Consider the following 25,835-nt stretch of genomic DNA (forward strand, 5'->3'; position numbering starts at 1 on the left):
CCAGCCATTGAGGATGCGAAAGCATTTGTCCTTTGTAGCATTCGAATCTAGTGACTGGCTATGTAATATTGCCAGAAAGAGTGTGTTTTTGTGTGTCCGTGTGTATGATTGGAGCCTTGCAAATCCCTTTCAATTAGCAAAATAGACCTGCTGCCCCCAATAATGAGTCCATGTGTCCAGAGAGGGTTGCATTGTGGAGCCAAGTTCGTGTGTCTCTGAGACTGTCCTAATATGGACCAGTAGCTCAGAGGAGAAACCTAGAACATGCAACATCCAAGTCAGTCCTTTGGAGTTGCAATGCACTGGGAAGTTTGATCAGTGGTCACAGTCAGGGGTCGTGTTCATTAGGGCACACAACAGAAAACATTTAAAAACGTTTGGCAACAGAGAATGAAAATGAGTGATTCTGATTGGACCCTTCCAGTAGTCCCTTCCAGTTTCAGTCCGTTCTCTTTCCCTTTTCAGGCCATGGCGATAATGATGACTCCATGGTCGTGTCCCATGAGGTGGGCCATACGAGCAGCCAGCATCAGCAGCAGGCCCGCGGTCACCTCCAGGCTGAAGGAGAGACAGGCCATACCCAACGACCAGCCATAGGACACATGGATGCTGGCCAGAATATCAGGTTCCAACAGCTCCCGAGCCTGTTGGCAGTAGCTGACGTAGACGCCCAGCCCGGAGAGGGTGAAGAGACCTGGAGGGATGCAGACAGAGAGTCATAGTTTGGCCGGGATTCAATCCAAGGCACGTTATAGGCAGGACACTAGACAGCTGACAACGCACTTTTTAAAGTTAATTTAAGTTTTTGTCATCATCCGCAGTATTTACCATGAATGCGATCTTCGCCAACAGCTGTCTAGTGCGTTGCTCTAGAACGTGCATTGGATTGAATCCAAGTTACTCAAATACAGTGAGTGATTAAGTATTACCTTTCAGTGTTCTAATTATACATTGACTCTTGGGGGTGCCCGACGTCGATATCTATCTATAATTTATAATTATTATGTTGGACGCATAAAAAAAAGCATTGGAGAAGATCTGAGGTCCCTCCCCTCGGAGCATCTCTTCCAATAGGTTTCAAGAGGAGGTGAGGAGAGAGGATGTGGGGAAAGATATTTGAGATCCACTCAAGGTATTAGAAAGCACAGCTGTCATGCATCTAAATGTACACGGTTATGTAGTGGGTCTTGACCTCAGAGATGTAATTATCAGTATGCTGACCTTCTGGTCAGTGCATTCAACTAAGGTTGGTAAGAAAACCACATACCACAGTCATAGTACGTGTGACGGACATCACTGTGCTTGCTTAGCTGAACCACTTCCTCCCTAACCACCAAGACTAGAACCCTGGGCCACTGCCTCACAAACACACCTGACCGCCCTCCTTCACGTGTTAGCCAGCTACGCTAGCGAATAGCTATGAATTCTGCAGCATGGCTGGAGGCCTTTCAAGCTGGGGAGTGAGGTTACAAATCCCCATCTGTTACTACAGTATAAAACCTTTTATAGCTATGAGGGCAAAAACAAATTATTCACGACATGAGACCATCTCTTCGACCGCTGAGCTAATATCTCAGACATCTCAACACTAAATTCCACAGTATACCCGTTGTCTAGTTGTTTTCCCATAAACAAAAGACAAACAGGCAATATGACAAGCGCAGGCTTTGTTCGTTGTTCCTGTTATTTAACCATGGAGACCACTGAGGTCAGGATACCATCATAGAGATAGCTTGTTCAAGCTTGTTGCCCATGGAAACCCACTGCCTCTATCCAAGGAACTCAACCTATTTACCTAATCAGCTTTCAACTATACCCTGTGAGTGATAATACATAATTTATGCATTTCATTACAGTATAATGATCTGATGGAAATGATGTAATCCCAGCCATATGGGCTCTTCACGCTGTGTCAACAGTATTATAATCTAGTTATGAGGAAAATGGGTGTCCCAAATGGCACCCTATTCCCTATATAACGCAGTACTTTTTGACCAGAACCAATAGAGCTCTGGTCAAAAGTAGTGTACTATGTAGGGAATAGGGTGCCATTTGAGACATAGTTTTGGGACACAGTCTGTTTACATCCTCATCATGTTCTTTATCTTTAGATCTTTGAGCTGTAAATGTCAACTAGTCCATTGTAAATGCAATACATGAAAAAACTAGTCCATTGTAAATGCAAAACATGAAACAACTAGTCCATTGTTGTGATGCCTTTAGAACACAGACAAAACATTGTTATTGCATAGTATGTGAAATTAATTCACAAACAGCAATAATGATCGATCATTATCTTTAGATCTTTGAACTGTGTGGCATTTACACACGGACAAAGAACAGACATTCAAGGGGTACAAAAAGCTATGATGATTGTCCATTTATAAACATCTGTGCCCCTTATTAGAATAGCCTGGCTTTTTAAATACCCATCTAAATTCCAGACTCGATCTGATTTCACACTCAGCTCATAGCCCTAATTACCTAACCTATGAGCTGAATAATCAAGCAGAGGGAGGTGTTTTCTGAAAATATCCAACTTTACAACAGATCCTAACCTGAACACGCCACAAGGTGTTAAAGGGGAAATTCGTGATTGGTACATCCATTATTTTGACTTTTTTCTTTTTCAAAACTATTTTTACATGCCTGCAATAATGTATGTACACTTTAATAATAATATAATAATTTTGTGTAAACTGTCTGTCTCTAAATGTTATCAATAGCAGCACCATATCACCAAGTCAAATTCTGAGTGTGTGTAGCTAAATGTGCCTGGCGAATTAAGGTGATTCTGATTCTGAGCTTAGTTCAACAGTCGTACCCCATCAGAACCCAAAATATAAGCTTGTTTTACTCCATTGTTTGTAAACAATGTAAATGTAAACAAACACTATATAGCCTCAAAACATGGTTAAAACTATAATTTTTATATAATACAGTTTTACCACTTTGTTGATTTTCAAATCCTGGATTTCCCCTTTAAATACAAGGGGTGGAGACTATACCTAATTTGTAAATATGATGATCATTAATCAATTCAAGCGGCGCCTTTGAGAGTGAATTAGGGCCAATTACACTTATGTTCGGGTGACAAGGTAGCGGTAGACTTGCGTTTTTTACAAACGTGGCCGTTGGAAGAGAGTTACACATTTGAATGTACCTCTGTACAAAACTAAAAGATGTTACAACATGAAACTTATTGAAGCGTACTAAGGTTTTGAAGCCTCCTTAGATTTAGACATGACACTTCTTAAGATTCTAAACTCTTCAGATTCTGAAAAACATTGGTTCGAAATACACTGACGCAAACATATATACTTGTCAGTCTCAAGAGAATGTCATGGCTCTGAGGAAGACGTCTGACACACAGAAAAATAAGCCTGTCTGTGTGTCCCTAATAAACATAAGCCTGTCTGTCACCCTAATAAACATAAGCCTGTCTGTCACCCTAATAAACATAAGCCTGTCTGTCACCCTAATAAACATAAGCCTGTCTGCCACCCTAATAAACATAAGCCTGTCTATGTATCCTTAATAAACCTCAAGGGTCATTGCAGACATCCGAGTGCTCCTTTTTCTTTGATTCTGGGAAAGTTATTAAGTAAAGTGTCCTTACTGTCCTGGGGTAATGTTAAATATATACAGTGCCTTCAGAAAGTATTCACACCCTTTGACTTTTTCCACATTTTGTTGTGTTACAGCCTGAATTAAAAAATTTTGGTCACTTGCCTACACACAATACCCCATAATGTCAAAATGGAATTCTGTTTTTCAAAATGTTTACCAATTAATAAAAATGGAAAGCTGAAATGTCTTGAGTCAATAAGTATTCAACCCCTTTGTTATCCCAGAAACCCTATACCCACTCCAATTTGCATACCGCCCAAACAGATCCACAGATGATGCAATCTCTATTGCACTCCACGCTGCCCTTTCCCACCTGGAAAAAAGGAACACCTACGTGAGAATGCTATTCATTGACTACAGCTCAGCGTTCAACCCCATAGTTCCCTCAAAGCTAAGAACCCTGGGACTAAACAGCTCCCTCTGCAACTGGATCCTGGACTTCCTGACGGGCCGCCCCCAGGTGTTAATGGCAGGTAATAATACATCTGCCACGCTGATCCTCAACACAGGGGCCCCTCAGGGGTGGGTGCTCAGTCCCCTCCTGTACTCCCTGTTCACCCATGACTGTATGGCCAGGCACGACTCCAACACCATCATTAAGTTTGCCGACAACACAACAGTGTAGGCCTGATCACCGACAACGATGAGACAGCCTATAGGGGGGAGGTCAGAGACCTCGCCGTGTGGTGCCAGGATAACAACCTCTCCCTCAACGTGATCAAGACAAAGGAGATGATTGTGGACTACAGGAAAAAGAAGAGGACCGAGCACGCCCCCATTCCCATCGACGGGGCTGTAGTGGAACAGGTTGAGAGCTTCAAGTTCCTTGGTGTCCACATCACCAACAAACTATCATGGTCCAAACACACCAAGACAATCGTGAAGAGGGCACGACAAAGCCTATTCCCCCTCAGGAGACTGAAAAGATTTGGCATGGGTCTTAAGATCCTCAAAAAGTTCTACATCGAGCGCATCCTGACTGGTTGCATCACCGCCTGGTATGGCAACTGCTCAGCCTCCGACCACAAGGCACTACAGAGGGTAGTGCGTACGGCCCAGTACATCACTGGGGCCAAGCTTCCTGCCATCCAGGACCTCTATACCAGGCGGTGTCAGAGGAAGGCCCTAAACATTTTCAAAGACTCCAGTACCAGAGCGCCAAGTCTAGGTCCAAAAGGCTTCTTAACAGCTTCTACCCCCAAGCCATAAGACTCCTGAACAGCTAATGAAATGGCTACCTGGACTATTTGCATTGTTGTCGTTTTTTGAGTTTAAATGTATTTGGCTCAGGTGTATGTAAACTTCCGACTTCAACTGTATTTCAGTTTATGTAACACAACAAGCAAAGTATAGTGCAGAGAATCATTGTACCATCTAAACCCACTGTGAATTATTTTTTAAATAACCAAACATATCATATCTGACTACGTGTTTCAAGCTGATGTACAAAACTTAAAGTACAAAAAAGCAAGAAAGAAAGCATACAAATATCACACATAGAATGGATCTACAGCTTATTAGACTTGCTTTCAATGAAAAAGACAGATCTATAAATCGAATTTCTATCTGAAATCTGTCAGATCGTACACAAAACTACATAGCGGACATAAGAAATTCTAAACTATTCAGATTATGAAAGGCGTTGGTCGTAAATGCACTGATGCAAACAAATGAGACACAAGTGATTGGCATCGAATGTTGAGGCTCTGAGAAAAGAGTCTGACGCAGAAACATACAGTAAGCCTGGCTGTGTTACCCTAATAAAGCTCAAAGCTCATAGCAGACATTGCTCTCAGTGCTCCTTGTTGAATACAATTTCCTTGTAAGTAAGAGTGTTTGTGGGTTTTAGACACCATTTCATTGTGGGTAAGAGTATTTGTAGCACACCTCAAAAGTGTTTGTCACAAATGTTCCCATGAGAGACTGGACAGACAAAAACAAAACATACAAGACCAAATATCTGATTGGTTGGAAACATTGTCTTATAATGTATGTGTTAGGGCATGTTAGCCAATGGTAATTATCATTTCTGACTAAGAAAAGAAACAACTCCATGTCCTGAGGGTGATGTTCCCATGTGCACAACACTTACAATGGATGCCCAATACATTGTGTCATAGTTCATGAACTATGAATACTAAGTGGGAAGCTAGTGTGGATATTAGAACAGAGACAGAGTTTGTTTTGGGGTCCAGATCTAGCTATAGAACAGTTCTAATGTCCTGTTCATCCTCTGTTTTAATATACACAGTAGCTTCTATTGTGGATATCAGAATGGAGACCGTTTGTTTTGGGGTCCAGATCTGACTATAGAACAGATCTAGCTCTAGAACTGACTCTAGAACAGATCTGTCTCTAGATCAGTTATAATGTCCAGTGTCCTCTGTTCTAACATCCACACTAGCTTCCCACTGAGCCAGATTGTTTTAGGGTCCGTTGGGAGACTGGCATAATGAGAATTTGAGTAAAGTCAGATGTGAGCACAGGAGTGGGCTCAGGAGGAGATGGTAGGGCTATTAACACGGTAAACAGGACGGAGATGACTACAGTACATGGTGCTCATACTGAACAGCCTCTCCCTCTGGAGAACGGGAGGTTGTTGTGTTGGACACCAGGGCCACAAGCAGGAAAACAGATGCTGATTGATGTACACTGGAAAACAAATCCACATGTATATCCACAATGGGCAACCAGTTTTCCCTGCAGGTAGACTCCTGCATGGCCAATAACAATGCGACATGCCTGCAAATGAAGACTAATGTGTCAAATAAAGTGCCTTTGTAGATTATATTTCAGCTGTGGAATGTTGTTGCTGGTTTCAAAGAGGATTATAAGGAGAGCGGTGCACTATGACTGAACAGCCTCTGTGTTTTATACACTCAAAAAATTAGGGGTTCAACAAGGGTTCTTCTAAGATCCTCAAAGTTCTTCGACGAACCTTAGGGTTCTTGGCACGGAAAATGGCCCCCAAAAGGTTCTTCCAAGAACCCCATAGGAGGTGGGGTTCATCGAGGAACCTCTTCAGTTTGTGGGGGTTCTTGCAGGAACCTAACTGCCCAACGGAAACATTTGGATTTCAATTTGAAAGGACAGCAGGTGCAAGCACTTAACTGAACAATGTAAAAATCTCCTCAATTTAAGGTAAGGTTTGTCCCTTATATGATCTAAATTGATATTGTTTTCTGATGATACCATCTATCTTTTCATATTTGTGCAAATCTTTCTATAACAGAAAATGGACACAATTCAATGGATATCAAGAGGTAAGAATTTGTAGGCTATAAGAATATGTTGAAGGCTTGCTGTTTTGGGTGCAGATGACTGAACTGCTCACTATTGTTTCTGTGTCTGCATATATACAGATGAGGAGGCATACAAAGATATGTCAATTAGTATTGTTATGTTATGCAGATCACATGTACCATCCTCCTCCCTTACCTCTTCAATGAAAATTTCATCGGCCTCTACATTATGGACAAGGCATGTGTATGAAACCATTATCAAAACAATGTTTTTCATTCACATTTACCACAAAAACCAAGGTATGAATACTGTCATGTGCATGTTTTGTTAAACATCTGTATAATTACTATTTTTGTGATTCACAGACTTCACCCTCCCTACACCTCTGATGAATATAACCGGAAACCTGTTCGATCACCATGCACTGCAAAATCATTCTGGCTATGGATACGGAGAAAATCAACACATTAACATCAACACGCCAGAAGATATACCCATTGGACTTGGGGCTCTGCTGGGAGTTTACCTCATATTTTGATTTTTTAATTCTGCTTTGCCACTAAAATCCTAATAAACACTGACTATAACTAAAATATTGTGTTATTATTATGCGTATTATTAATAATAATAGGGGACGGGGGAGTAGTTCAAAAATTAACCCCAAAAGGTTTATTCAAAAGGTTATTTGAGGGTCCAATAAAAGGGGTTCTCTGAAGAACCCTTTTAAAGGGTTCTTCGAAGAATTTATGGGGGTTCCTCCACAGTTTCAATTTGAAGAACCCCTAAAGGATACTCCAGGAACCTTTTATTTTTATAGTGTAGTCTTGGAATACAGTACCTGCATCAAATCAAAATTGGGAAATATTTACCATACTTAAAATGTATGCAAGCATGACTGTTAGTCGCGTTGGATGTGGCTTGCGAAAATATTCACCCCCCTTGGCATTTTTCCTATTTTGTTGCCTTACAACCTGGAATTGAAATTGATTTTTGGAGGGTTTGTATCATTTGATTTACACAACATGCCTACCACTTTTAAGATGCAAATATTATTTTTTGTGAAACAAACAAGAAATAAGACAAAAAAACAGAAAACCTGAGCGTGCACAACTATTCACCCCCCCAAAGTTAATACTTTGTAGAGCCACCTTTTGGGTATGTCTCTATAAGCTTGGCACAACTAGCCCCTGGGATTTTTGCCAATTCTTCAAGGCAAAACTGCTCCAGCTCCTTCAAGTTGGATGGATTCCGCTGGCGTACAGCAATCTTTAAGTCATACCACAGATTCTCAATTGGATTGAGGTCTGGGCTTTGACTAGGCGATTCCAAGGCATTTAAATGTTTCCCCTTAAACCACTCGAGTGTTGCTTTAGCAGTATGCCTTAGGGTCATTGTCCTGCTGGAAGGTGAACCTCCGTCCCAGTCTCAAATCTCTGGAAGACTGAAACAGGTTTCCTTCAAGAATTTCCCTGTATCTAGCGCCATCCATCAATCCTTCAATTCAAACCAGTTTCCCAGTCCCTGCCGATGAAAAACATCCCCACAGCATTGATGGCCAAAAAGCTCAATTTTAGTCTCATCTGACCAGAGTACATTCTTCCATATGTTTGGGGAGTCTCCCACATGCCTTTTGACGAACATCAAATGTGTTTGCTTATTTCTTTCTTTAAGCAATGGCTTTTTTCTGGCCACTCTTCCGTAAAGCCCAGCTCTGTGGAGTGTACAGCTTAAAGTGGTCCTATGGACAGATACTCCAATCTCCGCTGTGGAGTTTTGAAGCTCCTTCAGGGTTATATTTGGTCTCTTTGTTGCCTCTCTGATTAATGCCCTCCTTGCCTGGTCCGTGAGTTTTGGTGGGCGGCCCTCTCTTGGCAGGTTTGTTGTGGTGCCATATTCTTTCAATTTTTAATAATGGATTTAATGGTGCTCCGTGGGATGTTCAAAGTTTCAGATATTTTTTTTATAACCCAACCCTGATCTGTACTTTTCCACAACTTTGTCCCTGACCTGTTTGGAGAGCTCCTTGGTCTTCATGGTGCCGCTTGCTTGGTTGTGCCCCTTGCAGACTCTGGGGCCTTTCAGAACAGGTGTACAGTGGGGGAAAAAAGTATTTAGTCAGCCACCAATTGTGCAAGTTCTCCCACTTAAAAAGATGAGAGAGGCCTGTAATTTTCATCATAGGTACACGTCAACTATGACAGACAAAATGAGGAAAAAAAGTCCAGAAAATCACATTGTAGGAGTTTTAATGAATTTATTTGCAAATTATGGTGGAAAATAAGTATTTGGTCAATAACAAAAGTTTCTCAATACTTTGTTATATACCCTTTGTTGGCAATGACACAGGTCAAACGTTTTCTGTAAGTCTTCACAAAAAAAAAATTATAATAAAAAAAAAAGGAAAAATAAACAAAACAAATATAAATAAAACAAAATAAAAATATTCAAAAATATATATATAATGTATGCACGCATGACTGTAAGTCGCTTTGGATAAAAGCGTCTGCTAAATGGCATATTATTATTATTATTATTATTATTATTTTGGCCCATTCCTCCATGCAGATCTCCTCTAGAGCAGTGATGTTATGGGGCTGTCGCTGGGCAACACAGACTTTCAACTCCCTCCAAAGATTTTCAATGGGGTTGAGATCTGGAGACTGGCTAGGCCACTCCAGGACCTTGAAATGCTTCTTACGAAGCCACTCCTTCATTGCCCGGGCGGCGTGTTTGGGATCATTGTCATGCTGAAAGACCCAGCCACGTTTCATCTTCAATGCCCTTGCTGATGGAAGGAGATTTTCACTCAAAATCTCACGATACATGGCCCCATTCATTCTTTCCTTTACACGGATCAGTCGTCCTGGTCCCTTTGCAGAAAAACAGCCCCAAAGCATGATGTTTCCACCCCCATGCTTCACAGTAGGTATGGTGTTCTTTGGATGCAACTCAGACAAGTTGAGTTTTTACCAAAAAGTTATATTTTGATTTCATCTGACCATATGACATTCTCCCAATCCTCTTCTGGATCATCCAAATGCAAACTTCAGACGGGCCTGGACATGTACTGGCTTAAGCAGGGGGACACGTCTTGCACTGCAGGATTTGAGTCCCTGGCGGCGTAGTGTGTTACTGATGGTAGGCTTTGTTACTTTGGTCCCAGCTCTCTGCAGGTCATTCACTAGGTCCCCCCGTGTGGTTCTGGGATTTTTGCTCACCGTTCTTGTGATCATTTTGACCCCACGGGGTGAGCTCTTGCGTGGAGCCCCAGATCGAGGGAGATTATCAGTGGTCTTGTATGTCTTCCATTTCCTAATAATTGCTCCCACAGTTGATTTCTTCAAACCAAGCTGCTTACCTATTGCAGATTCAGTCTTCCCAGCCTGGTGCAGGTCTACAATTTTGTTTCTGGTGTCCTTTGACAGCTCTTTGGTCTTGGCCATAGTGGAGTTTGGAGTGTGACTGTTTGAGGTTGTGGACAGGTGTCTTTTATACTGATAACAAGTTCAAACAGGTGCCATTAATACAGGTAACGAGTGGAGGACAGAGGAGCCTCTTAAAGAAGAAGTTACAGGTCTGTGAGAGCCAGAAATCTTGCTTGTTTGTAGGTGACCAAATACTTATTTTCCACCATAATTTGCAAATAAATTCATTAAACATCCTACAATGTGATTTTCTGGAAAAAATATTCTCAATTTGTCTGTCATAGTTGACGTGTACCTATGATGAAAATTACAGGCCTCTCTCATCTTTTTAAGTGGGAGAACTTGCACAATTGGTGGCTGACTAAATACTTTTTTCCCCCACTGTATATATACTGAGATCATGTGACAGATTAGATTGCACACAGGTGGACTTTATTTAATTAATTATGTGACTTCTGAAGGTAATTGGTTGCACCAGATCTTATTTAGGATCTTCATAGCAAAGGGGGTGAATACATATGCACGCACCACTTTTCCGTTATTAATTTTTTAGAATTTTTTGAAACAAGTTATTTTTTTCATTCCACTTCACCAATTTGGACTATTTTGTGTATGTCCATTACATGAAATCCAAATAAAAATCCATTTAAATTACAGGTTGTAATGCAACAAAATAGGAAAAATGCCAAGGGGGATGAATACTTTTGCAAGGCACTGTATATTGTTATATTACTATATTATATTATATTACGACCCTGCCTTTCTCTAGCGTGTCATTACTTCCCACTCATACTTGATGAACCACTCTAAAGCCATATGTAGGAATTTTCAGAAAGCTTGGTCCTCAAGCTCAATTAAACCTACTTAGTCTATTTCCTTTGCATGGATTCCATTCATTCACATTCTCCACATGGACAGCCTTAAAATAGTCTCAGTGCAGGTGTTACGGATGTCACATTGCTTTCATAGCGAGTACCACTTCCCCCTGATTCGTTCCAACGGTTTGAGCCACCCAAAAGGTACCAAATGGATGGCTCCATCCACGACATTTCAAACTGTCTTACTCAGGCAGTGCCATTAGCTACTATGGTGGTGATGATGCAGGGTTCCTTTTATCCCATCCCCAGTAATATTTAACCAGCTCCTTACCTTGATCTAATGGTAGGCTGGTCGAGCTTTTCAAAGGTGTCCTATTAGCTGCCGCACTATTAGCTTCCCTGTAATAATGTCCAGGTGTGACCCAAGAGTTACCTAGATACAAAGATGTATATTACATTTTACAAACCTGTATCAGTTGTCTGACCAAACTCCCTCAGTTGTCTGACCAAACTCCCTCAGTTGTCTGACCAAACTCCCTCAGTTGTCTGACCAAACTCCCTCAGTTGTCAGACCAAACTCCCTCAGTTGTCAGACCAAACTCCCTCAGTTGTCTGACCAAACTCCCTCAGTTGTTAGAGTAGAGTAGTACTTTATTGATCCCTACTTGGGAAATTGTTTTATCAATACATTTCAAGGACAAGACACATAACAATGACAAACATGATAAAAAAACACACCTGAAGACAGATATGAAGGCACATGCACCTTAGTAGCCATACAAGATAGAATCCAATTCAAGGAGTTAGGAAATGCTGTTGTTTATCCTCCTCTGGGGAAACAAGCAACAACCACATTTATAGTAAGAAGACATTGTAAATGAGTTGATCATTAAAAAGCCTCATGGCTGTGGGTAAGAAGGACCGTCTAAACCTCTCTGTGGAGCTTCTGGGCAGGATGAACCTGAAGCTGAAGCTGCTCCTGTGCTGCACTACCCTGCTGTAGAGTGGGTGGGTGGCATTGTCCATGATCATGTGTGTCTTAGCTTGCAGCCTTTTTATGAACCTGCTAGACCAAACTATCTCAGTGGTCCGATTATGGATGCTGTAGATCGAATAAGCCCTTCTTAATTTAGCTTGTTGATATCATTGAATTAAACAGGATTTTTAAAAAAAAACATGCCTTGGCAAGGTATGTGTCACGATCGTCTGAGGAAGCGGACCAATACGCAGCGCGTGGAGTGAACATGATGACTTTATTTACATAAAAGCAACCACGAAAACAACAAACAAATGACGATAGTGAAGTCCTACAGTAACTATGACTGAACCTGGAACAAAAACCCACAATTCCCACAGGAAAACAATCAGAATAAATATGGCTCCCAATCAGAGATAACGAGCCGACAGCTGACACTCGTTACCTCCGATTGGGAGTCATCGACCAAACCTAGAAATAAACCCCACAGAACTGCAAACATAGAAATACACCCAAATTCCAACATAACCAAACCAAACCCCAACAAAACAAATACACCCTGGCTCAAATATAAAAGTCCCGGAGCCAGAGTGTCACAGTACCCCCCCCTAAAGGTGCGAACTCCGGGCGCACCAGCATACAGTCTATGGGAGGGTCTGGGTGGGCGTCTGTCCACGGTGGCGGCTCTGGCCCTGGTCGTGGTCCCCACCCCACCTTAGTCCCTATCCGCTTCCGTAGCCTCCTCCATATGACCACCCCCCAACTAAACCCCACTGGATTAAGGGGCGGCACCGGACTAACGGGCAGCACCGGACTAAGGGGCAGCACCGGACTACGGGGCAGCACCAGGATAAGGGGCAGCACCGGGCTAAGGGACAGCACCGGACTCAATGGCGGATCCTGGCTGGCTGGCTCTGGCGGATCCTGGCTGGACGGCTCTGGCGGATCCTGGCTGGACGGCTCATGGCTGGCTGAAGGATCTGGCTGCTCATGGCTGGCTGACGGATCTGGCTGCTCATGGCTGGCTGACGGATCTGGCTGCTCATGGCTGGCCGACGGATCTGGCTGCTCATGGCTGGCCGACGGATCTGGCTGCTCATGGCTGGCCGACGGATCTGGCTGCTCATGGCTGGCTGACGGATCTGGCTGCTCATGGCTGGCTGACGGATCTGGCTGCTCATGGCTGGCCGACGGATCTGGCTGCTCATGGCTGGCTGAAGGCTCTGGCTGATCCTGTCTGGCAGAAGGCTCTGGCCGATCCTGTCTGGCGGAAGGCTCTGGCTGATCCTGTCTGGCGAAAGGCTCTGGCTGATCCTGTCTGGCGGAAGGCTCTGGCTGATCCTGTCTGGCGGAAGGCTCTGGCTGATCCTGTCTGGCGGAAGGCTCTAGCGGCTCCTGTCTGGCGGAAGGCTCTGGCTGATCCTGTCTGGCGGAAGGCTCTGGCTGATCCTGTCTGGCGGAAGGCTCTAGCGGCTCCAGTCTGGCGGACGGCTCTGAAGGCTCATGGCAGACGGGCGGCTTATGCAGCGCTTGGCAGACGGACAGTTCAGACGGCATTGGGCAGACAGGCAGTTCAGGCGCCGTTGGGCAGACGGGCAGGTCAAGCGCCGTTGGGCAGACGGGCAGTTCAGGCGCCGTTGGGCAGACGGGCAGTTCAGGCGCCGTGGTGCAGACGGGCAGTTCAGGCGCCGTTGGGCAGACGGCAGACTCTGGCCGGCCGAGACGCACTATAGGCCTGGTGCGTGGTGCCGGAACTGGTGGTCCCGGGCTGAGGACACGCATCTCAGGGCTAGTGCGGGGAGAAGGAACAGGGCATGCTGGACCCTGGGGACGCACATAAGGCCTAGTGCGTGGTGCCGGAACTGGTGGTCCCGGGCTGAGGACACGCATCTCAGGGCTAGTGCGGGGAGTAGCAACAGGGCATGCTGGACCCTGGGGACGCACATAAGGCCTAGTGCGTGGTGCCGGAACTGGTGGTCCCGGGCTGAGGACACGCATCTCAGGGCTAGTGCGGGGAGCAGCAACAGGACGCACAGGACTCTGGGGACACACAGGAGGCTTGGTGCGTGGTGTAGGCACTGGTGGTACTGGACTGGAGCGGGGAGGTGGCGCCGGAAATACCGGACCGTGCAGGCGTACTGGCTCCCTTGAGCACTGAGCCTGCCCAACCTTACCTGGTTGTATACTCCCCGTCGCCCGACCAGTACGGGAAGGAGGAATAACCCGCACCGGGCTATGTAGGCGAACCGGGGACACCATGCGTAAGGCTGGTGCCATGTAAGCCGGCCCGAGGAGACGCACTGGTGGCCTGATGCGTTGGGCCGGCTTCATGACATCCGGCTCAATGCTCAATCTAGCCCGGCCGATACGTGGAGCTGGAATGTACCGAACCGGGCTATGCCTGCGTACAGGAGACACCATGCGCTCTACTGCGTAACACGGTGTCTGCCCGTACTCTCGCTCTCCACGGTCAGTCCAGGGAGTAGGCGCAGGTCTCCTACCTGACTTCGCCACACTCCCTTTTAGCCCCCCCCCAAGAAATTTTTGGGTAGTACCCACGGGCTTCCAGCCTCGACTCCGTGCTGCCTCCTCATACCACCTCCTCTCGGCTTTAGCTGCCTCCAGCTCTTCACGAGGGCGGCGATATTCTCCCGGTTGTGCCCAAGGACCCTTTCCATCCAGTATCTCCTCCCATGTCCATGAATCCTTGATAGGCGTCCATAAATCCTGTTGCCGCTTGACACGCTGCTTGGTCCTCTTATGGTGGGTTTTTCTGTCACGATCGTCTGAGGAAGCGGACCAATACGCAGCGCGTGGAGTGAACATGATGACTTTATTTACATAAAAGCAACCACGAAAACAACAAACAAATGACGATAGTGAAGTCCTACAGTAACTATGACTGAACCTGGAACAAAAACCCACAATTCCCACAGGAAAACAATCAGAATAAATATGGCTCCCAATCAGAGATAACGAGCCGACAGCTGACACTCGTTACCTCCGATTGGGAGTCATCGACCAAACCTAGAAATAAACCCCACAGAACTGCAAACATAGAAATACACCCAAATTCCAACATAACCAAACCAAACCCCAACAAAACAAATACACCCTGGCTCAAATATAAAAGTCCCGGAGCCAGAGTGTCACAGTATGGTGTCATGCATTGGATTTTGGATTGACAACAGTCAGCATCATTATGTATGTGACACCAATGTAGGCCTATCTAATGATGTATTCTAGGTTCAAATTAATTGGTGTCGTACACAGTCTAGCAGATGTTATAGCAGTTGCAATGAAATGCTTGTGCTACGAGCTCCTAACAGAGCAGCAAAAACTTCTAACAATTACACAAATAATAATAACAAACTGGAAACATGAAATCAGGTATGTCAGGACTAATCCAGTTAACAACCCAAATAACACTGTATCAGTAATACAAATGTAATCTATACGTATCTACACCGGATGGATTTACACAAGATATCCTAAGAATGATATGTACAGCAGTAGATATATTACAGTGAGCTATGTCAAGAATCCAGTATATAAATAAACAGTGTAGCAGTACATGGGACAGCAGCCTTGGCAGTGTGTGTATGTGCGTGTGTTTGTGAGTATTGGCGTATGCGTGTGAGTGAGTGTGTATGTGAGTACAGGAGTCTGTGTGTCTATGAGGTGTGTGTGTGTGTGTGTGTGTGTGTGTGTGTGTGTGTGTGTGTGTGTGTGTGTGTGTGAGAGAGAGAGAGAGAGAGCTTGTGTGTGTGTTTTGTGTGAGTGAGTCTATCTTTGTCTCAAGTACAAGGTGTGCACATCCAGTACAAAGACAGAACAGATGGATCTCTGTAATGTCTACAATATTGGACGAGTAGGAGAAAAATACTGGAAAAGATAGTGCTTTTTTTGTTTTCGTCACAACATTCATTTCAACCAGCCTGCTGCCTGAAGACCAGAGAGAAAAACAAGTAGCACTCTGAAGGCCTAGTTCAAACAGGCTCAGACTAAGTAATACCACAGGTAAATAACTGTGTGGAAAACAGCCCAGCAGTAGTCTGAAGGCCTAGTTCAAACAGGCCCAGACAGTATGATTCCATCCGTATAAAACCATAACATCCAGCCCCATATGCATTGTTTTATGGCATCCATTTTAGGGCATTGTCAGACCAAACTCCCTCAATTGTCTGAGAAAACTCCCTCAGTTGTCCAAATATGGATGCCGAATAGAACATAAGCCCTAATGTAGCTTTTATTTATTTTTTTCTAATTTAGCAGGGAAACAAATATCGAAAAAGAGAGTGCTTTTTGTTTTCATGAAAGCAGACATAAAAACAAGGCTGCTTATCAACTGTGTGGAAAACAGCCAAGTAGACTCTGATATGCTGGTTCAATCAGGCCAAAACAGCCAAGTAGACTCTGATATCCTGGTTCAATCAGGCCAAAACAGCCAAGTAGACTCTGATATCCTGGTTCAATCAGGCCAAAACATCCAAGTAGACTCTGATATCCTGGTTCAATCAGGCCAAGCCAGTCTGATTCCTTGCCATTACCACGGGGTATTTTTCCCCCACTACCGTGATGAGCAATCACTCCAACCTCTGATCAATGCTCCATTAAATATTGAAATGGTGCTGTTTAGCACTCCTCCTGATCAGAACCAAGACAATGTAGCTATATACCAGCAAGGATATCAGCTGTGTAACACAATAAGATTTGATCAGAATGTGGATTCAGAAAGAGCATGATCTGTTGCAGTGTTTGTGGGAGGAAAGGCGTGTTTTGTTCAGTAAGATACATCTGTTCTTGTCAGCTGCCACAGTTGGCTCTATGTGAGTGTTTCTCATTCAAAGTTGACAATTGCAAATTAACTCTCATCTTCATATCTAGAAGTCTAGGCTGCTCTCTCTCTCTCTCTCTCTCTCTCTCTCTGTAAATGTGTAAATATATATATATATATATATACAGTATAAACATATTGTTTTAATAATTAGCATAATGTTGATCTTAATTATCTTAACCCGCAATGATAATAATAATAATAATATAATATGCCATTTAGCAGACGCTTTTATCCAAAGCGACTTACAGTCATGCGTGCATACATTTTTGTGTATGGGTGGTCCCGGGGATCGAACCCACTACCTTGGCGTTACAAGCGACGTGCTCTACCAGCTGAGCTACAGAGGACCACATGTTTAAAGACTGCAAAGCTGACAGTTAGTTGGTTGGTTGTTTTGAGTTTGAAATGCCAGGGTCTGAGGTTGAGGAGAAGTAAAAAAGCCAAGACAGTGGAGATGGCAGAGGCTTGTAGTAGGACTGTACCATCCTTCTCTGGACTACTGATGAGTGGTGGGCTTTCTGGCACCAACAGCTGCCAGGGAATCACCCAAGTAGGTAGAACTTATAGTGGAGGAGTAGCTACAAAGTCAAGTGGTTACACTATAAGTAAGTTACATGTAATGTAATAAAACTACTACTATAATAATGTAGAAATACATAATGCTATGTTTATGTGCATTCTTGGCTGAAGATTAATCAAACCTGCATTGGGATTAGCAGCATAATTAACATGGCTCCTTCTTTCCTTAACAAAAAATGGTAATGAAGTAAAAACTAAATAATAGCCTACTTATACCACTGCGCCACTTCACTCCTGAGTGGCGCAGTGGTCTAAGGCACTGTATCGCAGTGCTAACTGTGCCACTAGAGATCCTGGTTCGAATCCAGGCTCTGTCGCAGCCGGCCGCGACCGGGAGACTCATGGGCGGCGCACAATTGGCCCAGCGTTGTCCAGGGTAGGGGAGGGAATGGCCGGCAGGAATGTAGCTCAGTTGATAGAGCATGGTGTTTGCAACGCCAGGGTTGTGGGTTCGATTCCCACGGGGGGCCAGTATAAAAAAAAAAATGTATTCACTAACTGTAAGTCGCTCTGGATAAGAGCGTCTGCTAAATGACTAAAATGTAAATGTAAATGTTATAATGGTTGATATACAGTATGTGTGCCTCACAGAAAGGGATATATTCATGGTTTTATTTGATTTCCCTGTGGGGGTGATTTGAAATGTGTGTATTTAGCTTCTTCATCACAGCACTTCACTCAGTCTCAGCTGGACTAGTTCTCATATCGTCTTCTGTTTGGAGGTGCTGAGTGCTGTCATCAGAAGCTATTCACAAGGAAAGCTTTTTACTTGTCAAGTTGGCAACACATAAGGTGTTCCTATCTCCATTAGGTAGACCTAGAGCAGTTATTTTTTATGGGTCAAAATGTAAGGGTTAGACATTACGAGACATTATGCTCTCATAATGCCATATTTATTCTGCTGCTGCAAGAAAGACAAAAAAACAGATGAATGAAATATGTCTTCTTTGTGTGAGACTGCAAACATACGCTCTTTTTCAAGGGCTAGACATGAACACATGCTACCCCAGCGAAGGTATGTATCTTTCCAGCAGGGCTGTTATTGACGACTTGTCAATCTAAATGGAAACATGTCTGGTCTTTTTAATTCCGCTAGTGCAAGGCTGTTCAACTCTGGTCCTGGAGGGCCAAAACACCCCTGGTTTTCATCCTCTCCTTCTAATCAGGGACTGATTCAGACCTGGGACACCAGGTGAGTACAATTAATAACTACCAGGTAGAAACAAACAACAGAAGTGTTTTGGCCCTCCAGGACCGGAGTTGAACAGCCCTGTCCTAGAGGCTGGAAGCAGCACAGGGTCAGCCGCAGAGCAGCGCCCCTGGGATAGGGTAGGGGTTTCGTGTCTTGCTGCAGTGCCACTGGGACAGGGTAGGGGTTCAGTTCCTTGTTGCAGCGCCCCTGGGGCAGGGTACGGGTTTCCTGTCTTGCTGCAGTGCCCCTGGGACAGGGTAGGGGTTCAGTGTCTTGCTGTATCGCCCCTGGGGCAGGGTAGAGGTTCAGTGTCTTGCTGCAGTGCCCCTGGGGCAGGGTACGGGTTCAGTATCTTGCTGCAGTGCCCCTGGGGCAGGTTAGGGGTTCAGTGTCTTGCTGCAGTGCCCCTGGGGCAGGTTAGGGGTTCAGTGTCTTGCTGCAGTGCCCCTGGGGCAGGTTAGGGGTTCAGTGTCTTGCTGCAGTGCCCCTGGGGCAGGTTAGGGGTTCAGTGTCTTGCTGCAGCACCCCTGGGGCAGGGTAGGGGTTCAGTGTCTTGCTGTAGTGCCCCTGGGGCAGGTTAGGGGTTCAGTGTCTTGCTGCAGTGCCCCTGGGGCAGGGTAGGGGTTCAGTGTCTTGCTGCAGCACCCCTGGGGCAGGGTAGGGGTTCAGTGTCTTGCTGCAGTGCCCCTGGGGCAGGTTAGGGGTTCAGTGTCTTGCTGCAGCACCCCTGGGGCAGGTTAGGGGTTCAGTGTCTTGCTGCAGTGCCCCTGGGGCAGGTTAGGGGTTCATTGTCTTGCTGCAGTGCCCCTGGGGCAGGTTAGGGGTTCAGTGTCTTGCTGCAGTGCCCCTGTGGCAGGTTAGGGGTTCAGTGTCTTGCTGCAGTGCTCCTGGGGCAGGGTAGGGGTTCAGTGTCTTGCTGCAGTGCCCCTGGGGCAGGTTAGGGGTTCAGTGTCTTGCTGCAGCACCCCTGGGGCGCTGGTTTAGGTCCACTTGTAGAATCTGTGCCAAGGTGCATTGAAGTTCTTCTGGGAGCTCGTGGTGGCCCAAACGCCCTATTAAGACACTTCATGTTGGTGTTTGTGATAAAACTTAAAGAGCCACTGAACACACCGATTGGCACATATTTTTTCTGTTGCTCATTAGAAAAATGAGATTTCAGTTTCCTGACCGATTTCACATTTGGTTAATTATGTTTGTCCCCCATGACAAACTGTAGACATGGAAGCCTATTTCACTTCCTCAAAGTCCCAAGAATTAATCTAAGATAACTCAAGAAATCTGTAATAAATGTTGACGTTTTGGCCGAGGATGTTTTAGTTGCACAATTTTACATCTAACTAAGGTGTTTGGTGCATTATTTCTCAAGTAAAATAAACGCAAAACGTGTTGTCTTATGTAAACAGTCGGAGCTGCTGGGCAGGCATGTCTCACTGTCTATGCTATTGGATAGAGAGCAATCACCGCAGCTGTTCACCCCATGTTAGTGGGCAAAGGGACACCGTCAAATCAAAACCCAACCTTCATTTACCCAGTGTGACGCACAGATGTTACAAACTCTGTTGTAGACTAAACTGACTTTATGACCAAAATTATTTTATTTACACTTTGTAGTCAATTTTGACACTAGAATAACTGTTTCTGACTCATATTGATGCCTCAAAAGGATTCGTTGCTTTTTAAAAGCAGTCGCTCTTTAATCCACAGTCGTTTTTTTGGGGGGGGGAAACTATTGATCTTCATATTGTTTTCTTTCAAAAGGTTCACCTTTGATCGAGTCTGCCTTGAGTGCCAGGTTGGCAAAGTTGGCACTTTTGGACCATTCTATTGTTTCCATTGTGCTGGGAAAGCTCAACCAAACACAAATACTATTTTAACCCAGCTCTGAAAACCAGGGTCGTGTTCATTAAGGCACGCAACAGAATTTTTAAACAATCATCATAAAAAAAACGAAAAAGAGTGTTTCTCATTGGACAAGTTCAGGTAGTACCTCCCTATTTCAGTCCGTTCTCTTCCGTTTAGTGCCTAATGAACACGACCCAGGCCTGAACACCAGTGGATGCTCCAGAAAGTCACTTACTGCAGAAGAGGAAGTAGGATGCAGAGCCGGCCAGCAGGCTGGGATTCCTGGCCAGAGAGCTGACCAGACCACAGATCCCTCCCAACACGACCAGCAACAGACTGAGAGGCAGCAGGATGACTATCACCTTGTGGGAGTCTGCAGGAAGACCCAGAATGCAAAGCATGCAGGGTTACTGTGAGCTGGAAAAATACATATCACTGTACATTGTCCTCTCACCAACACATTTCCACACAGTGTGTGTCTGTTTGTGTGTGTGTGGGGGGGGGGTCAATTCGACCATGAAGGCCTGATTCACGCAGTCTCCTCTGAACAGTTGATGTTGAGATGTGTCTGTTACTTGAACTCTGTGCAGCATTTATTTAGGCTGCAATTTCTGAGGCTGGTAATGAACGTATCCTCTGCAGCAGAGGTAACTCTGGGTCTTCCATTCTTGTGGCAGTCCTCATAAGAGCCAGTTTCATCATAGCGCTTGATGATTTTTGCGAAACTTTCAAAGATCTTGACATATTAATGTCTTAAATTAATGATGGACTGTCATTTCTCTTTGCTTTTTGAGCTGTTCTTGACATAATATGGACTTGGTCTTTTACCAAATAGGGCTATCTTCTGTATACCAACCCTACCTTGTCACAACACAACTGATTGGCTCAAACGCATTAAGGAAAGAAATTCCACAAATTAACTTTTAACAAGGCACACCTGTTAATTGAAATGCATTCCAGGTGAATACCTCATGACCTGTTGAGAGAATGCCAAGAGTGTGCAAAGCTGTCATCAAGGCAAAGGGTGGCTACTTTGAAGAATCTCAAACATAAAACATATTTTGATTTGTTTAACACTTTTTTTGTTACTACATGATTCCATATGTGTTATTTCATAGTGTTGATGTCTTCACTATTATTCTACAATGTAGAAAATAGTAAAAATAAAGAAAACCCTGGAATGTGTAGGTGTGTCCAAACTTTGACTGGTACTGTACATACACACACACACATCTGACAGCCTTCTCACCTTTCTGCACTCACACACACACACACACGTTTGACAATTATAGAAATATATCCAAAATATCCATTAAAAAAGAACAACTTTGTTTCTCAGCTTGGTCTGTTTCACCACCATCTTCCTGAAATGCTACTTGTCCTTAAGTCATATGTCCACTACAGGCCGATAAAAGCTCAACTACATGTTTTGTAATGAACCTTTTCATTGTATGGGGTCTATATTGTATTGTCCAAGTGGAGTCCAATGATGCTGATTCACTTTGTAAACAGTGAGCCCATCGTACAGACTCAACAACCTGTAATGTTGTGAGTGGGTGTGACAGAGCTTGAACTAACTACAGTCTGTGTCCATTTGGGATGGGATTTAATTATGTGCACGAGCACAAAACACCACATCTGTAATTGTAGTCCTGTAAGAATCTGCCATGTCAGTAATTTTTACATGGCAGGAGAGTAACAATTCCAGCCAGAATAACCTACAGTTTTTTGGCGAACTCCAAGGTCCTCTGATAATACTAGTCCCGTGCGAATTGACATCCCTGTTATTTTAGAGAAATTAGTTTGACAGGTGTTGCTCGTGGTTTGAGCAAGAAAACAATAACTGATTCGATAAATTGAACTAAGTGCTGCGCATAAACTATATATGAATGGACTACATGTATCACCTTTCACAGTGAATGCATTTGTTTATACGTTGTGTGCGTATTAATTGAATATTGCCAAATGCATCAGTAAAAATATTGTGCCTAATTAATGCAATCATTGCTGTTAATAGATTGCAAAGCAGCATACAACTAAATTACCTAAACGTTTGGAAATGATAAGTTAACTTTCTCATCCATAGGCTTAAAATGCACCTCAAGTGCAATTGCACTGTTTAGCTCACATCTGAAGGCTGTGGGGCATTTAGGATGTGCTGCTAAAATATTCTAATGATTATGATCACACTTCCTCAATTCAAATATTATGACGACACTATACCAAAGATGGTTTGTTATGGTTTAGAAACTTGGGAACCAAGCTTGAGTTATCAGTGTGGCCCTATCACCTGGACATATCTTCACGCTTAGAATTAAAACCTCCAGCCTTCCATCATAAATGTCAATTTATTGAGAAAAAAAAGTATGAATAAAAACTAATCCAGTCCGAATCATCCTCTGGAATAACGGACATTCTGGAGTAATAATTACATAACCAACATTCTCTAAAGTCTTCCAAGAAGCAGCCGTTGGAGGCTACATAGCAGAGGCCACATACTCACTGATAAGGTGCTTCTCTATCTCAGTTTTGTTGGAGGTATCCACAAAGAAGGACTGGATTGGCCAAGAGGTGGCATTTTTCCCTGTAAAGAAGAGCAAACACAAGATATGTGTTGACCTTTCAGACCGGTAGACTATACCTAAAATGTCATGCATGCATGACTGTAAGTCGCTTTGGATAAAAGCTTCTGCTAAATGGCAGGTATTGCATATTATATTAGACCTCTCAGACTGGTAGACATGCAAGACAATGTTAAAATACCAGTCAAAAGGTAGGCTTATGACACATACCTATGGCTGTGTAAGGCCTATCTAGTTGCTAATGTCCGGTTACTAAGTGTGTGCCTAACATCGATAGCTGCTTCACTGCTGAGCTCTCAGACAGAAATCTTTACAGGGCATGAATCAACAAATCTATAGCAATGATTGATACTGTTGACACACTGTGTACTGCAGTAATGTGCTGTAGCACTTGACTTGATACACTATCAGACACTGCAGGTGCCCCCTGCGTAATATGTCACTCCCCTATGGATCCGTCCCTAACGGCACCTTATTTCCTATGTAGTGCACTACTTTTGACCGGAGTTCTATGCAAATAGGGTGTGATTTGGGACACATCTTACTGTCTGCAACAGGATATATGCTCTATGTTGACAGAGATGCAGTTTAAAAAACAGGGGGAAAGAAACAGGTGTGCTATGTGGATGTGGGAAAAAATGCTTCTAAAGTGCATCTGTTTATTGTAATGTATTGTGCATACAAATTAGTCTCGGTGGGTGAGATTAGCTGATTTACAACAGAGATGCCTATACACCAGGATTCGGTCCATTCTGAAAGGGGCAGCAATTTGAAGGTAAAACTAAAATCAGTTTTTGTAGTTGAATTTAAATAAATGTAATCTAAAATAAAGTAAGGAAAGCAAAATTAGATTTGGAATGAGAGCGAAAAAACCTACATTAACATATATTTCCCATGGGGCAAAAACTGGTTGAATCAACATTGTTTCCACATAATTTCACCCAAAAAAATGCAATGTGATGAGGGTTGAATCAACATGGAAAAGTGATTGGATTTGCAAAATGTCATCAATTTATGTGAATTTCGTATTTTCTTTCACCCAACTTTTAACCTAAATGACATTTTTGGTTGATTTACGTTAGTTGACAACTCAACCAAATATACATTAAAACTAGACGTTGAACTGACGTCTGTGGGTCGTGGTAGCAGGCTGACATGGGTGGTGCAACAGGTTTAAATTAGGCATATGTATTCCAAGTTATTTGACAAGCTACCAGAAATCACAGCGCAATGTATCGTGAACCGCTATATCAAAGTGTGCGCGCACTAGGCTACGGCATATGATTTGGGGTACGTAAAAAAAACATGAATGTGGTATACGATTGTTAATTACGTGGACATACCTTCACGGATCCTCCAGAGACCGGAATGCGAACTCAGGTCCTCCAAATCCGACAGGTTCGCTCTGTTCACATCGATGATGTACCAATAGTCGCTCCCAATTGCCACTGCAAGAAAGCTGAAGCTGAGTAAACCTGAAAAGCCAGCCGTGATAACAACCATTCCGTACTTCATTGTTGTCTAAACTTCGTTAAAAACAAATCCGTGAGCAATTCAAATGAACTTCATGGTCACAAAGAAATCCGTAGCACACAACGGTCTAGACCCGCACCCGAGATTGAGAAATGCGCAAAGCTCTCCAACATGGTCTTTATTCTACTCCCCGCAGTCTCGTGCTGACTTGTCAAATTATCCTCCGCCACATCTGGTCACGAGGGTTCTGTTTTGATCATTTCAAATATAATGGAACGAATAATAAAAGAGAACTGCGCTTTGAAATAGTAAATAACGGGAGAGAGGGAGTAGCCGACCGATGCATTATTAGCTACTACTGAGAGGGTCCGTTGCTTATGTAACCCACTCCTCATTCCTGGGTTAGTACAGCAATGCTAGGCTCGTAGGAGCAGTGAGAGTAAACATTAGGCCCTATAAATAAAATGCGCAGGACACCATGAATACATTTTATAGAAAATAGTCTGATTTAGTAGCAATATGAAGATAAAACACAATAGATAAATACTTTACTTTGAGTAACTTTTCTAGCTTTAAACTCGAAATGAAAACTTTTTGTCCGATGCTGAAGAGGACTCAAAAGGCACTCTATTTTCTATTTTCTCTCTATCTCGAGCTGGTTGGACAGAAGGTTCTCATCTGAGAGCTGTCAATCAGAGGGCGGGACTGTCAATGGGAAAACCAATAGAATAAAGGAGTGTGCAGTGTTGATAAAACTATTGGCTCAAATGAAATATACTAAACTATTAGCTTAATATGTACTCAATTTAAGCAATGGGTTACACCTAGCCGAGAGGGTACTTGTACATTTACTGAGTGCATACATTATTTTTTAATACTTCTTTTCATACCCCCGTGGGAATCGAACCCACAACCCTGGCGTTGCAAACGCCATGCTCTACCAATTGAGCTACATCCCTGCCGGCCATTCCCTCCCCTACCATAGACGACGCTGGGCCAATTGTGCGCCGCCCCATGGGTCTCCCGGTCACGGCCGGCTACGACAGAGCCTGGATTCGAACCAGGATCTCTAGAGGCACAGCTAGCACTGCCCCGCCACTCGGGAGGTTCGCTTGTAACATTGGCTATGACGCTGCAGCCCAGTCCTACGCAATTCTCTTATAACGTGTTTGATGCGCAGTAGCACTGCTAATATGCTAATATATGTTGTATTTCAGTAGCGAGTCTATTTTGGA

The 25,835-nt window shown here is 43.8% G+C and overlaps 1 protein-coding gene across 1 annotated transcript; it reads right to left on the minus strand.

Moving 5' to 3' along the window:
• Window positions 1–461: 461 nt before the first annotated feature.
• On the minus strand, window positions 462–24,642 carry LOC311103807 (transmembrane protein 235-like; the record flags this gene model as incomplete). The annotated part of the gene is made up of 4 exons (XM_084145455.1): window positions 462–694; window positions 20,781–20,918; window positions 23,049–23,129; window positions 24,471–24,642. The coding sequence occupies 4 exons, from the start codon at window positions 24,640–24,642 to the stop codon at window positions 462–464; spliced, it is 624 nt and encodes a 207-aa protein (XP_084001581.1).
• Window positions 24,643–25,835: the final 1,193 nt, after the last annotated feature.

Source organism: Coregonus lavaretus, assembly GCF_964263955.1.
Source record: "Coregonus lavaretus genome assembly, chromosome: 28".
In the NCBI taxonomy this organism is placed as follows: Eukaryota; Metazoa; Chordata; class Actinopteri; order Salmoniformes; family Salmonidae; genus Coregonus; species Coregonus lavaretus.